Here is a 14,314-nt window from a genome sequence, read left to right on the forward strand (position 1 = left end):
ACTGGGCTTGGTGAATATGCTGGACAATCGGGAGTGGCCCTACCTATACTCAGATCCCTTAGGAAATTTCCAGGCTATCATTCTGACAAATACAGGGGCTGTCCTACTTTCTTTATTACCTTTCTCAGAGCAGAGAAATAGGTGAGTGGGGATCAAGGTAAAATTTATTAACAATTTCCACTTACAGTGAAGTACCACTCAGTCTTGTTTTATTTGGGAACAGGGAGGAAGAGTCTTAAGCAGGGGATCAGAATTTAATTCTTCCTTCATCAGATAATCAGCCAAAGTGGAGTAGTTGAAAGAAGTAGAGATGTTTAGCATGGAGAAGGGAAGCATGACATCACACACACACATGCATATGCATGTTAACTCAAGACCAGTTAGCTCAACCTCCTAACTGCTCACCCAATGATTTCTTCGAGACATAACACACACACACACACACACACACAATCAAGGCCAGTTAGCTCAGCCTCCTAACTGTTCTGCAAATCAACTCACCCAGTAATTCGTTCCAGATTCCAAGCGCCTTACATTTCTCAGTGGGAACCACTGAAGTAGCCTAACCAGCTGGCTTATCTTTCTCCAGTCCAGTCTCCGCGCTGTAGCCAAAGTGCTATCATTGTACTCTGGGCCGTATCCCTCCGCTGTTGAACCCCTCTGTGACGAGACCTGTGGGGAAGGGCCTGCATTGCTTTGGCTCCTCCCCACGCCTCCCTCTCACCTCCAAGCGCCTCAGTCCGGTGTCCCCTCGGGCTGTGCCCTCTGCATGGAGGACGCGCGCGTCTCCCGCTTTACTGGTTCTCCTCACTCTTCAGCTCTCAGCTAAAGCCTCACACACCTGGCGGTGGGGAAGGGGCAGGGAGCCTCGCAGGCTCGATGAGGTCTCCCGGCTGCGCTGTTTCATCGCACGCGGTGTCTTTCCCCTTCTCTTAGCGTTTCGTTCTTCGTCGAGTGTCTCCAGAGGTTGTAAGGCCTGGGACCAGGTCCTTGTCGTTCTCTGCCATTTCCCAGCCGTAGCTCTCACATGGGGCAGGCGTACTGCAAATGCTTTTTGAATAAATCAGTGAATAAGTTTAAAAGCAGAAAATTCTACTCCTTTGGAAATAAGGATCACACTTAACTTTGTGGGGCTCTGCAAGGCTGGCCTTAGATCGGTTGCTGATATTTACCCTGAAGTGAGCCGTGAGAGTTTGCTAAGCTTTGGATCTGCCAGAAGGGGAGTGGGTGGGTGAGTTCCTTCTGATTCTGGGTCAGAGGTCACAAATGCATAGTCTGTGGGCTGGATGTGGGCTACTAATATATTTTGGTTGGCTCCAGCAGCGTGTTCAAAATTAGGACGTTTCCCAGCTTTCTAGCTTCTCTTGGGAAAACTTTGAAACGAGGGTGGCACAGACCTGAGCTGCTGCTTGGCAGCGAGTGATCAGAGCTGAGTAACAGCGGAGCGTGCTCGGTAGTTGGGCTGCACTCTCCAGGTCACCGCAGTCCCCCCGGCCCCTATTGTCTGACCCACTGCGCTGTTCTTTGTCAGCCACGTGGCCCTTTTAGGCATTTGAGTTTATGGTTCCCCCACTGCTCAGTAACTCCAAGTATTCAGCCTACTCAGACTGAATCATTGCTCGCTTGGAGGACTTGAAGAATTAGACGTAAATCCGTCTCTTCCATCCCTATGATTGTCTGAAATCAAATCACTTGGAGTGTAAGACCCTTTGCCTGCTTTTGAAAAGCCAATTTTTTTTTCCTCATGATGCAACTATGTATTCACTGTTTATCACTTTAGCCATAATGCTATGTCCTGCCCATGGAGTAGATAATAGTAATAAATGTTTGGATGGACGGACAGATGAAAACACACACAAAAAATATTTGTTTACTTTTTTAAAAAACATGGATTTTTCCTCTGGCATGTCACATAGTACCAGTAGGGGGAGCCCTCTATTAATTTGGAAATCCATCAGGAGAATCTATCTGTTCAGCAGTCTGAGTGAAGTCGCTCAGTTGTGTCCGACTCTTTGCGACCCCATGAACTGTAGCCCACCACGCTTCTCCATCCGTGGGATTTTCCAGGCAAGAGTACTGGAGTGGGTTGCCTTTTCCTTCTCCAGGGGATCTTGCCGACCCAGGGATAGAGCCCTGGTCTCCCACATTGTAGGCAGACGCTTTACCGTCTGAGCCACCAGGGAAGTTGTTTAGCAGTCTAGTTGTATTTAATTTAGGGCTTATGCTGAGAAGTTATCCTCCGGCTCTGCCCCCAAAATTCAAGTTAACACAATAGGAAATTAATCAATTGTAGGAAGGAGAGTATGCTTCTCACCACTGCGCCTGCCCAGGGCTTTTCAGAAGAAACACATTCCAGGTTAATATCCAGAGCCTTTAAATCTGTTTGAAAGCAGTTATCATTAAGCTGTTAACAATTTCCAAATTGAGGAGCATATTTAGCCCTAAGAGTCTCAGAGTAATGGGCTGCTTCAGGCACAAATACAAAATGATGGGTTTGCCAAAATACAGGACCACCACTCTTTCCACATCTTTAAAAAATGAGAGAGTAGTTGGAGATTCCAAGGTTCTTTGTAGTTCCAAGTAAAGCTTGTTTAAAGAAGAAATGCCTTATAAATGAGTGAACATGTAAAAATCTCTATGAGAAACTTAGGGCTTCTTTTCTCCTCCAAATCTGTCACTTTTGGAGAAGTCAGCTTATTTGGGGAAAAGATAAGTAATAGAAAAGAAACTATCAGTATATTGGTTGGATAGTATCACCAACTCAATGGACATGAGTTTGAGCAAATTCCGGGAGATAGTGAAGGACGGGAAGCCTGGTGACCTGCAGTCCATCAGGTCACAAAGAGTCGGACATGACTTAAGGACTGAGCAACAAACTTGGAAAAACAGTGTGTGATGGTATGTATGTTCTTTTTATTTTCATCTTTGTTTAGAGTTTAAAAATTATGGCTTTAGAGTCTTCATTATTAGTTGGCATCCAGTTCTCTGTTCTGGAAAGTTCTTTTCTTTTTATTTTGTTAAGTCATTAAAAAAAAATTAAACTAGAATTTACTATCAAAAAAAAAAGTATTGTTTTTTATAGTATGGGGTTGAATTTCAAGTTCAGTTAATATGGGATGGGGGAAATGGCAAAGAGGGTTGATAACTTTGACAAGAAGGGCTGATAACTTTCACTAAGACCTAAACATTGGTAGAGGAGGGGCAAATAATACTCAGATCTCAAAGCCATCTAAAAACTCAGTCTCATTAAGCTTCTCACCCCCTGTGCGGTAAGTATTGTGTTAGCCATACATATGAGATTCTAAGAATTTATAATTAAGTTGTATTCTTGGTACCAGAGCTCAAATTATACATTTCGTCAAAGGAAATGTGTGCTGTGTCATTCTAGTATGACTTCCAGTGGAGTTACCACTGATTTTCTCCAAAACAGGCATTGTGTAACATCGTTGTTACTTTATGTAATTCTTTGCACTATTATACTGTGGTTTTAAAACGTTATTGTTAATGATTCCAACTGAAAATTTGCTTAACGCATTTGTATCTATTTCCTTTTCATTTGTGTGGGTTCATTTTTCAGTTGCTTGAATTCAGATCCTGTTTACTCCATGCAGGTTTCTGTAGGGTAGAGGGCAGGGCAGCAGTGGACAAAGTGGCTATTTGTGGTGTCCTGACTATTTGCCAGTATCCCCTGGATCATCGAAAAAGCAAGAGAGTTCCAGAAAAGCATCTATTTCTGCTTTATTGACTACGCCAAAGCCTTCGACTGTGTGGATCACAATAAACTGTGGAAAATTCTGAAAGAGATGGGAATACCAGACCACCTGACCTGCCTCTTGAGAAACCTGTATGCAGGTCAGGAAGCAACCGTTAGAACTGGACGTGGAACAGCAGACTGGTTCCAAATAGGAAAAGGAGTACGTCAAGGCTGTATATTGTCACCCTGCTTATTTAACTTATATGCAGAGTACATCATGAGAAACGCTGGACTGGAGGAAGCACAAGCTGGAATCAAGATTGCCGGGAGAAATATCAATAACCTCAGATATAAAGATGACACCACCCTTATGGCAGAGAGTGAAGAGGAACTAAAAAGCCTCTTGATGAACGTGAAAGAGGAGAGTGAAAAAGTTGGCTTAAAGCTTAACATTCAGAAAACTAAGATTATGGCATCTGGTCCCATCACCTCATGGGAAATAGATGAGGAGACAGTGGAAACAGTGTCAGACTATTTTTTTGGGCTCCAAAATCACTGCAGATGATGACTGCAGCCATGAAATTAAAAGACGCTTACTCCTTGGAAGGAAAGTTATGACCAACCTAGATAGCATATTAAAAAGCAGAGACATTAAAAAAAAAAAATGCAGAGACATTACTTTGCCAACAAAGGTCCATCTGGTCAAGGCTATGGTTTTTCCAGTGGTCATGTATGGATGTGAGAGTTGGACTGTGAAGAAATCTGAGCGCCAAAAAATTGATGCTTTTGAACTGTGGTGTTGGAGAAAACTCTTGAGAGTCCCTTGGACTGCAGGGAGATCCAACCAGTCCATCCTAAAGCAGATCAGTCCTGGGTGTTCATTGGAAGGACTGATGCTGAAGCTGAAACTCCAGTACTTTGGCCACCTCATGTGAATAGTTGACTTGTTGGAAAAGACCCTGATGCTGGGAGGGATTGGGGGCAGGAGGAGAAGGGGACGACAGAGGATGAGATGACTGGATGGCATCACAGACTCAATGGGCATGAGTTTAAGTAAACTCCGGGAGTTGGTGACGGACAGGGAGACCTGGCGTGCTGCAATTCATGGGGTCGCAAAGAGTCGGACACGACTGAGCGACTGAACTGAACTGAACTGAAGTGAACTGAACTATTTGTACAAGAAGCCTGGATTCCTGGGGCTTTGCCCAGATTCCAGAGCAAGATGTTACACTTTGCCTCCTATTTATATATAATGGTGATACAGGTGTCAATATTGTTTTCTTATTTTAACTAAAGTATCTTGAATTTTAACCTTTTCATCTGGTTTTTTAGTTATCTCTTTGATCATTATGCAATAATGTTTTCTTTATACTTTTATACTTTTCTCTCCAAAAAAATGACGAAACACAAGATTACATGATACGAAAATAATTTGCTTGTAAAATAATATGCATGATTCATTTGTGTAGGCATCGGTTTTCATACCAAACTAAAAAAGTGGGAAACTTGGATTGGCTTTTGAGTATAAAGTAAGATTTTTTTTCTACAAATTCTTGATTACTGATGCCAGAGAAGTGAAAAAGAAAAAAATTTATTCATGTTAATTTCTTTTAGAAATAACATTAGTTGTGGGGGCTCTTCTGATTGCAAAAGCAATGCAAGCAGTTGCCAAAAATAGAAGAAATATTTCAGAATACTAAGATGGATACATTTTAATATAACATTTAAAAGGATTTTCTAGGTCAGTCAGTGCCTTTTTGAGTCAGGTGATCTCAACTGAATGATCTAATAATACTGATTTTTATTTTTGTGTGAGCTACTTCAGCCTCTTACTTATTTCCCAGTCAGAACATACATAGCTGTGGTAGTAAATATATAACTCTTGAAATAGAATATGTGGTGTCTCCAGGAGGAATTCTCAATTGAGCTATCATTGGTGAAGACTATGCCAGGCTTGCATACAAAGTGATATAGTATCTTGGTGTGAAATAGCATGTATCGACCTTTCTCCCTTTGATTTAGGCTTCTAGGACATTTTTGTGGTAAGGATTGATGAAACTGTCCCTAAAAAATATGTCTGTATAAATAGGAAACATTTGTTTTTTTTCCTGCAAGAATTTGAAGCTGCCATTGTTGTAGAGGTGCTATTATAGGACTTTTATTTACTTTTGAGGAAAGAATTAAATTTATATCGTCTGCTGTATACTTTTGGAAATAACCTTAATGTAGAAGAAAACAAGTATAGAAGTCATGTTTACTACTATTTTTGATATTTTTAACCACTGAACTTACAAGTTACGGTAACCTTATTTTAGCAGTATCTTAAGAGGAACAAAATTTTTCCTGGTACAGCAATTATCACCTGCAGATGGCCTAAAATTAGCATATTGAGTTAACTCCAGAAACAGCTTGTAAGCTGAGATGGAGTTCAGATAGTGAGATTTCACAGAAACACTTGGTATATGGTATAAATAACCAGCCATCAAGATACCAATTGATGCATATAAAGTAAAATGAGACTACTAATAGCTTAATTTAAATATCCTATGTAAGACTTGACGTTAAAGAGAATTTAATTTGATGTTAACGTAGTGAAGCCTCTCTACTTACAGAATATTAAGAATTATTTGTATGCACATACCCCAACAAAGAATGCTTGAAATTGAATTTATTATGACGTGTATTCTGAGTAGAAAGAAAGATAATTTAAGTGCAGACGAAGGCGTTAATCAGCCTTATAAAAGCCTGCGGATTTCAGGTTAACTCTTCCTAGGCTTTTCAGTGTTGTTATATCTGACAGATCCAAGAAGATACTCTATTTTATGACAAGGAGACATCATTTAGAAACAGAATTTAAGAGGAGAAGCCAATGACCAATTCAAAAGAATTTAATCTTTTCATGCATGAATTTCCATCTTTGATGGTGAATCATTTGTTCAAATGAGGATTGCAACAAGTATTTCTGGCCCTTTAATAGCCAGGCATTGAAAACACTGCGTCTTCCTTTGTGTTATTAAAACTTCTTGAGTTTTAATTCACTTGTATAAAACTATGGAGAAGGAAGTAGCTTCCCATTCCAGTATTCTTGCCTGGGAAATCCCAGGGACAGAGGAGCGTGATGGGCTACAGTCCACAGGATCGGACCCAGCTTAGTGACTGAATAACAAGAACAGAAAGACTTGTTTCAGCACTCATTTCAGCAGCAGAGATACTTGAATTGGAATGATACAGAGAAGATTAGCATGGCCTCTCTGCAAGGATGACACACAGATAGTAAAGCATTCTGTATTTTTGATGTTAACTAAACTTTATTGTGGTAATCATCTTATAATATATACATATGTCCTTATGATGTGTACCTTCAGTTCAGTTCAGTCGCTCAGTTGTGTCCGACTCTTTGCGACCCCATGGACTGCAGCACGCTTGGCCTCCTTGTCCATCACTCTTGGAGCTTGCTCAAACTCATGTCCATTGAGTCGATGATGCCATCCAACCAGCACATCCTCTGTCATCCCCTTCTCCTCCTGCCTTCAATCTTTCCCAGCATCAGGGTCTTTTTCAAGGAGTCAGTTCTTCGCATCAGGTGGCCAAAATACTGGAGTTTCAGCTTTAGCATCAGTCCTTCCAGTGAATATTCAGGACTGATTTCCTTTAGGATTGACTGGTTTGATCTCTATGCTGTCCAAGGGACTCACAGGAGTCTTCTCCAACACCACAGTTCAAAAGCATCAATTCTTTGGCACTCAGCTTTCTTTATGGTCCAACTCTCACATCTATACCTGACTACTGGAAAAACCATAGCTTTGACTAGACGGACTTTTGTTGGCAAAGTAGTGTCTCTGTTTTTTAATATGCTATCTGGGTTTGTCATAGCTTTTCTTCCAAGGAGCAAGCATCTTTTAATGCAGTCACCATCTGCAGTGATTTTGGAGCCCCCCAAAATAAAGCATGTCACTGTTTCCACTGTTTTCCCATCTATTTGCCAAGAAGTCATGGGACCGGATGCCCTGATCTTCATTTTTTTTGAATGTTTAGTTTTAAGCCACTTTTTTACCTTTCCTCCTTCACTTTCATGATGTGTACCTTAAACTAGTAAAAAAAGTTATATAGATTATGTCTCAAATGAAACTGGGAGAAAAAGTGAATATATTTTGAAGCTATCCACACATTAACAACCATCAGGACTGACTTAATGTTTAGCATGCTGTTGATATAATTTTGTAAATAAGATAATACCTTCCCAGGTTTTATTTTGTCTCTGATCACTTCCTGGGTAATTTTTATCATTCAGAAAGGAGACATTTCATAGATGACATACACACAGTATAAGGAAAAAATAACTCCCAAAGTGTGCATTTATATTTCCTTAATAGCCCAGCTTAAAGTGCTGTTTCTTATTGGACTGTATTTAAATGTGTACATTTATGTCTTGGGGAAAAAAACCTGAATTGAACTTTAAAACTCTGCACAACTGGTTATTAAATATTCAAGTGATACTGAAATCCCTGGTCAGAATAAAGGACTCCATCAGTGGATCTTGTAGACTTTCCTGGTAGTCCTCCAGATTGATCACTGCCTACAAATCCCATCCCTCCTCGTCTCCTTTTGTGCAGAAAAACTAGGCAGTCAGTGGCTCCCCCTGTCAACTCCACTTTACTACTTCACACGTTACAAGTTTCATTCCTCACCCCAAATGCACGTGTGCATACACACACCCCGACCCCTGGATGAGAACATTTTTTATTATCAGTCTTCTTCTTCCTCATCTTGTTTCTGGCGATCTCAGGACATTGGGGGAGCTTTTTAACAATTTCTCCTTACAGAACGCTGGGGAGCTCCTTATAATACTGAGCCTAAGCATTGTGGTCCCCTGATGAAATGTATTAAATAAAATATATGTTCAGATACTGCTAAAAATGCATATAATCTATCCCTCAAAGAAAAGTCCCCCGCATCTGTTACCATGCCTGATGTCTGTCTGTACTAGCATGGAAAGCTGTCTGTGATGTAGTATGATACGCAGATTGCGAGTCATATATAATGGCATGCACATTATTTTTACGTCTTTCTACACCCATTCAACAACAAGTTCTTTTAATGCATTAATTCTATAGTATACATTGTAAGTTTCGCATTCTGTTCCCTTGATTAGAATTTTTTTTCTGCCTAGGGAACTCATTTATTCTTTCAGAATGTTACTGAACCGTAATCTGGGAAGCTCTGCCTGTTTCCCCAGACACCACTAGTCCGTCTCCTAAGTGTTGGTGCCCTCCACCCTTAACCCTACTGTCTCACTCATAACACTGTCTGGTAAGGATTATTTATATAAATACCTGTTTTCCTACTCCATCGTGAGCTCCCATCACCCAGCCCCAATCCAAGAAACTAACATGCCCTCTACTGAGTGGAAGAATGCCTGTTTTATTACTTCGTGTTGCTCCAGGCCATGCATAGAGCATTTTGAGAGCTCTTTTCTTTCTTGTATTTGATAAAATAACATCAAATGTATTTTGTGACTACAGTTCTTTAACTCATCCGTATGATTATTGAGATTTGCTTTAAAAAACAGCTTTATTAAGGGATAATTTATGCACTTTACAATTCATTCATTTTACATGTACAGTTGAATGGTTCTTGCTGAATACAGTCCTACCGTCATCATGACACTCTAATTTTAGAACTGTTCTTTTACCCTAAAAAGCTCCCAGTTGAGGTACTTGACAATATTGCTGGAACTGTCCAGAAACTTCTGTGTGGTGAGTTGAACTGGATGACCTCAAAATGTGTTACCGTCTTTTGCTCTCAACTGTCAAGCACAGCAAGCTGAAGTGGGGCCTGGGTACTTAGTGGTGCTGTGTCCTGAAAGAAGAGTACATGCTGGCAACAAGGGACACGGTTTCCTTTCAGGGCCTGCTCTGTGCTGGCTGTCTGTGCTCGGTTCGTTATATATATCACCGTGTATGAGATTTCAGTCCCTTGGACCACACAGAGATCCAGCCAGTCCATCCTAAAGGAAATCAGTCCTGAATGTTCATTGGAAGGACTGATGCTGAAGCTGAAACTCCAATACTTTGGCCACCTGATGCAAAGAACTGACTCCTTGGAGAAGACCCTGATGCTGGGAAAGATTGAAGGCAGGAGGAGAAGGGTACGACAGAGGATGAAATGGTTGGATGGCATCACTGACTCGACGAACTTGAGTGCGAGCAAGCTCTGGGAGTTGGTGATGGACAGGGAAGCCTGGCATGCTGCAGTCCATGGGGTCGCAAAGAGTTGGACACGACTGAGCGACTGAACTGAACTATATGAGGTTATGGCATTATAGAAGGAGGAAGATTAGAGATGCTTCAGGCCAAACTCTTTTCTTACAGTGTCTCCTTTTTTTTACCTGCAAGACTTGGCGACATCAGATACTTCTGTTGAAACAATCCCCCTAGGCTTTGAAGACACCACTTTGTCTGTTTAGAAGTTGGCAGTGTGTTCTCCTATTATAACACGGTGTCAGTTCAAATTCATGTCCTTCCTGGAAAAGTGTATGCAGCAGCTCGAAAGTTGACCTCCGAGTTGAGAGTTCTGCAGAGCAGGTTCTATGTTGGTGAAGTCTGGATGCATTATCTTTTCTTTGAAGTGTTTCTAGGGAAAAAAATGCTCTCTTTGTCAGACTGCTATTTTGATTAAGACATAATGTTATTCAAGATAGCTTGAGATTCCTGTGCCTGGCATGCATGCAAACTTTTCTGGAACAAAACAGCATTTGTTTCTTCACGGACTGATGGTATGCAGGAGTCCAAAGTTCATGCTCCAACTTAACTGTGCTTAACTGTGATGTGGCCTTGACTAAACCAGTGGATGTCTTAACTTTTCTGAGTTAATATCTTAAAACAGAGTTTAGAAGTATTAATAGTTTCTCTCAACATAGTATATATATGTCGGCAACAGTCATGAAGTCCTTTAAAAATGAGAATGTCCATGGAATTCCTTGGTAGTCCAATGGTTAGGACGTTGTGCTTCCAAAGCAGAGGGCCAAGGTTCAAGCCCTGGTCGGGGAACTAAGATCCTGCATATTGCTTGTCTCGGCCAATAAAGAATAAAATTGCGGGTGCCCCTTTTTTCATTATTGGTTACTTAAGATGACAGATAACATCAACTTTCTTTAAGGATGCATTTTACTCACAATTAGCTTGAGCAAAAGGAGAAATACGTGTGAAGATAGACTTAATATTTGCCTACATGTCACTTTATGGCATTCTCCTCAAGGTTTTTTGATAGGAAAAAAATTATTTGATCTGTTAGGATTAGAAAGCTTAAGTAAGTTTGGTAGGCAGGATATTTCTTGTAACATATGTCATTTACTGAGAATGTATTTTGGGAGACATGGATTTCACCATAAATCCTTACTTATTTGAAGATCTCCATGCCAGTATTACATTTCGGGCAAGACTAATTTTAGCCAGGTTCACTGAAAGTGTGTTTCCCGTGTTATCTGCAGTAATTTCCCCTGGTTCCTCTTTATGCACTCTTGCAAACGTTCAGTCAGGGCCGCTCTCGCCTTCTGCGACGGCCCATGCTTCTGTGGAGTGTTTCCCCCAAGGTCGCGCTTGCCTTCTGCGTGGCCCATACTCTGTCTGTGGAGTGTGTTTCTCTGTAAATAAGTCCATCTCTTATCTATCAAAAAAAAAAAAAGTTCATTCAGGTTTTTCCATAAGAAGGTATGGCAAAACCCAACTGAAGTTTCTGGCCAACCCGATATATAAATCTATAGAATAAGCTGCTGTCTGTAGAAGTGGGGAGCAGCTCAGTGATTCCCCCTGGTGTGTGTGGGCAAGTTCTCTCCTCTCTCGGTGGCCTGCGTCCTCAGTCACCATGGATGTTTTGTTTTTCTCTTTCACAGATGACACGGCTGGTCCTGCCTCGCATGGTAGAAAGGTGAGTCATAAGCTCACACACAAACACTCAAGCTCATGATTATTTATAGGGAGAATCCTTTCTTTGAAAATTTCATTAAAGTTACTAATGAACCTCTCCTCCATGTCTTGGTGACAGAGTAATGTGCCAAGCGAGTCATGCGGTGGGGCATGAGTCATCCGGTGGTGCAGGCCTTTTCCCCTCGATTCCCTTTTTATTTCCCTCACCAGGGTGTTGGTGGTTCCTTTCCATCAGGATTAAAAAGCCTGCCTGAGTCACCATCACTAACTCAATTGCCTGCTCTTCTGAGGGGGTGGATAGAGTTCCTGGGATATTCCCAGGAATGCCTGCTTAAAGTGGTATGCTGTCACAGCCCAGCTCAGTGGAGTTTCATGAAGTGAGACTCCACATCCTCTGGTTTTTCTGTTATGGGAGAAATGATGTATGAGGAACTTAGGCATGTTATAAAGTGATCTTAAGGGGTCAGCCTCCCCCACCCCCACCCTTGGAGGAAAAAGGCTATGTCCTCTAGCTTCAGCTGTATTTGTATTGGGTTCCACTGGGATTTGCTAGATGTCTTCCTTTCTCTTGAGAAATGTGTTGCTAAGTCCTTATGTTAGGAATAGCAGGAAGTATAAGATGGGAATGAAATTCTGTTCCTCCCTTGGAGAAGTCTGAGTGATGGCTAAGCTTTCAAAGAAAACCTGTTGCAGACGGATGGGCTTGCTTGGTCATTTGCTAAATTTAGGGTCTCACAGTCATCCTTGCTGTGCAAAATGGCTTTGAGTTTGGGAGAGATCCACAGGAATCACAGCTTTGCGAAGAGCTAGGGACCCTACTTCCATGAAGGAGTCTCTGTGACCAGCTTCAGGCAAGGATTTACAGCTTATGTTTATCAATTACATATTCTTTGCCAGGTGTCGGACTAAGAACCCGATAAGTGTTTGCTTATATAACTTTGATAGCTTCCCACCATTGTACAGATGAGGAAACTGAAGTTCAGATTTGGTAGCTACTTTTTAGTAAGGCTCTTTGTTTGTAATTGCATTTTATGTGTGATTTTTTGTGTGTCTTAATTGCTTTATTTTAGTAAAGTTTCCCTTTAAAACATTTAAACTACTACTGATGGTTGAGCATGCCCCTGATGGTCAGATATGAAAGTGATGGTGGTCAAACCAGACCAGAATCTGAATGATTATAGAGAATTCGGGCAGACAGTGTAGAACTCCAGACGGATGAAATTTGGGTCATCAGCTTAATTCTAGTTTGGATATCTACAAGTGACACAGTATAAATTCAGGGTGGTATTCTACCCACTAAAAAAGAAATACTTACATTCCACAGAGGAATTTTTAAGTGTGTTGTTAAAAACCATATCCAAAGAGATACTGGTTATGACGAATCAGACTTGAAGAATCATGGAATTTCAGTACTTGAATTGAAACCAATCCCCCCTCATTTGACATAAAAAGTGAGATCCAAAGAACTTGAGTGCCATGAGGCTACATAGTGAATTAATACATGATACAAAGTGCTGACACATCTCTGTAGACCTAGGAGCCACCATCACAGTTGTAGCTGAAGCCTTAGATAAAGAATGCAAAGGAAAGGATCCATCCATTTCACTGAGTATAAAGTTTATCATATGGAAGATGAATTGGATCCTTGTCTTTAAGAAATCAAATTGATTTTACACCGAGGTTGTGAAATGATCTGGTGGAAAGCTATCATGGGCTGAAGAACTAGTCAGAAATGTAAGGGGGTTTTATGAATTGGTACTTTTGGGATAGGAGAAGGAACAGGTCTGTCTGTCTGAATTAAAGGCGTTACTTGTTGTATTAGTCAAGGCAGGCTAACTGCTATAACAGACCACCCCAGAATCTCAGTGACTTAAAATTCTTAAGGTTGATCCTCCCCTCACATCACAGTCCGGTGTGGATCAGTGGTCAGGACTCTGCTCTACACAGTCAATCCAGGGATCTCAGGGCTCCTTCCATCTGGAGTTGGGGAGGGGCCTACTCTTCCCTTGGGTTTCCCTGGTGGCTCAGACAGTAAAGAATCTGCCTGCAATGCAGGAGACCAAGGTTTGATCCCTGGCTTGGGAAGATCCCTGGAGGAGAGCATGGCAGTCCACTCCAGTATTCTTGCCCAGAGAATCCCATGGACAGAGGAGCCTGGCAGGCTGCAGTCCATGGGGTTGCATAGAGTTGGACACAACTGAGGCCTTGCAATTCTCTGCAGAAGTATCTGCACACAGCCAGCAAATGAGGGAAGAGAGAGGAAGGATGATTTTACAGAGCGTTTCATGGGTCAGGCCTGCAGGTGGTGTCCCTGACTTCTGCACTCGTTCCATGGTCTAGAACTCAGCCACAGGCTACAGCTAACTGCAGGGGAGACCAGAAGCATTGTCAGCTGTGTGCCCAGGAGGGAAGAAAGACTCCAAGTTCACAGATCATCTCAAAGCATTCTTACTTACACATCGTAAGTGATTTGATCATAGCCTGCCCTGGGAGCCATCCCCAAATGATCTATTTCCTATGGTTGGTTGCCATAGGTTTCGTATCTCCATTGAGGAAAAGCAGAGCTCTTTGTTGTGGTGGGTTTGTTTTGTTTTTTCCTTTCACTGATTCTACTTCTGATGCATGTGGCTTTCCACACTCTCTAGAACTATAGCCTAGGGCCAACTGATTATCACTAAATAAGTCAACAAGTCTC

General features: G+C 41.6%; 1 protein-coding gene and 2 non-coding genes across 5 annotated transcripts in view; all 3 read left to right on the plus strand.

The window, feature by feature from the left end:
• HSD17B12 (hydroxysteroid 17-beta dehydrogenase 12) overlaps positions 1-14,314 on the plus strand; it is a 173,177-nt gene that overhangs the window by 135,058 nt on the left and 23,805 nt on the right. For all 3 annotated transcript variants that reach the window (XM_043909765.1, XM_043909776.1, XM_043909785.1), the window contains exon 7: positions 11,586-11,620. In XM_043909765.1, the coding sequence (XP_043765700.1) occupies positions 11,586-11,620 (35 nt within the window). The remainder of the gene's footprint in view (positions 1-11,585; positions 11,621-14,314) is intronic.
• On the plus strand, positions 6,885-6,987 carry LOC122703617. Its single transcript, XR_006343541.1, has one exon. It is a non-coding gene; the product is annotated as a U6 spliceosomal RNA (small nuclear RNA).
• On the plus strand, positions 10,671-10,743 carry TRNAW-CCA. The gene has a single exon. It is a non-coding gene; the product is annotated as a tRNA-Trp (tRNA).

Source organism: Cervus elaphus, chromosome 1, assembly GCF_910594005.1.
Source record: "Cervus elaphus chromosome 1, mCerEla1.1, whole genome shotgun sequence".
NCBI classification, from domain to species: Eukaryota; Metazoa; Chordata; class Mammalia; order Artiodactyla; family Cervidae; genus Cervus; species Cervus elaphus.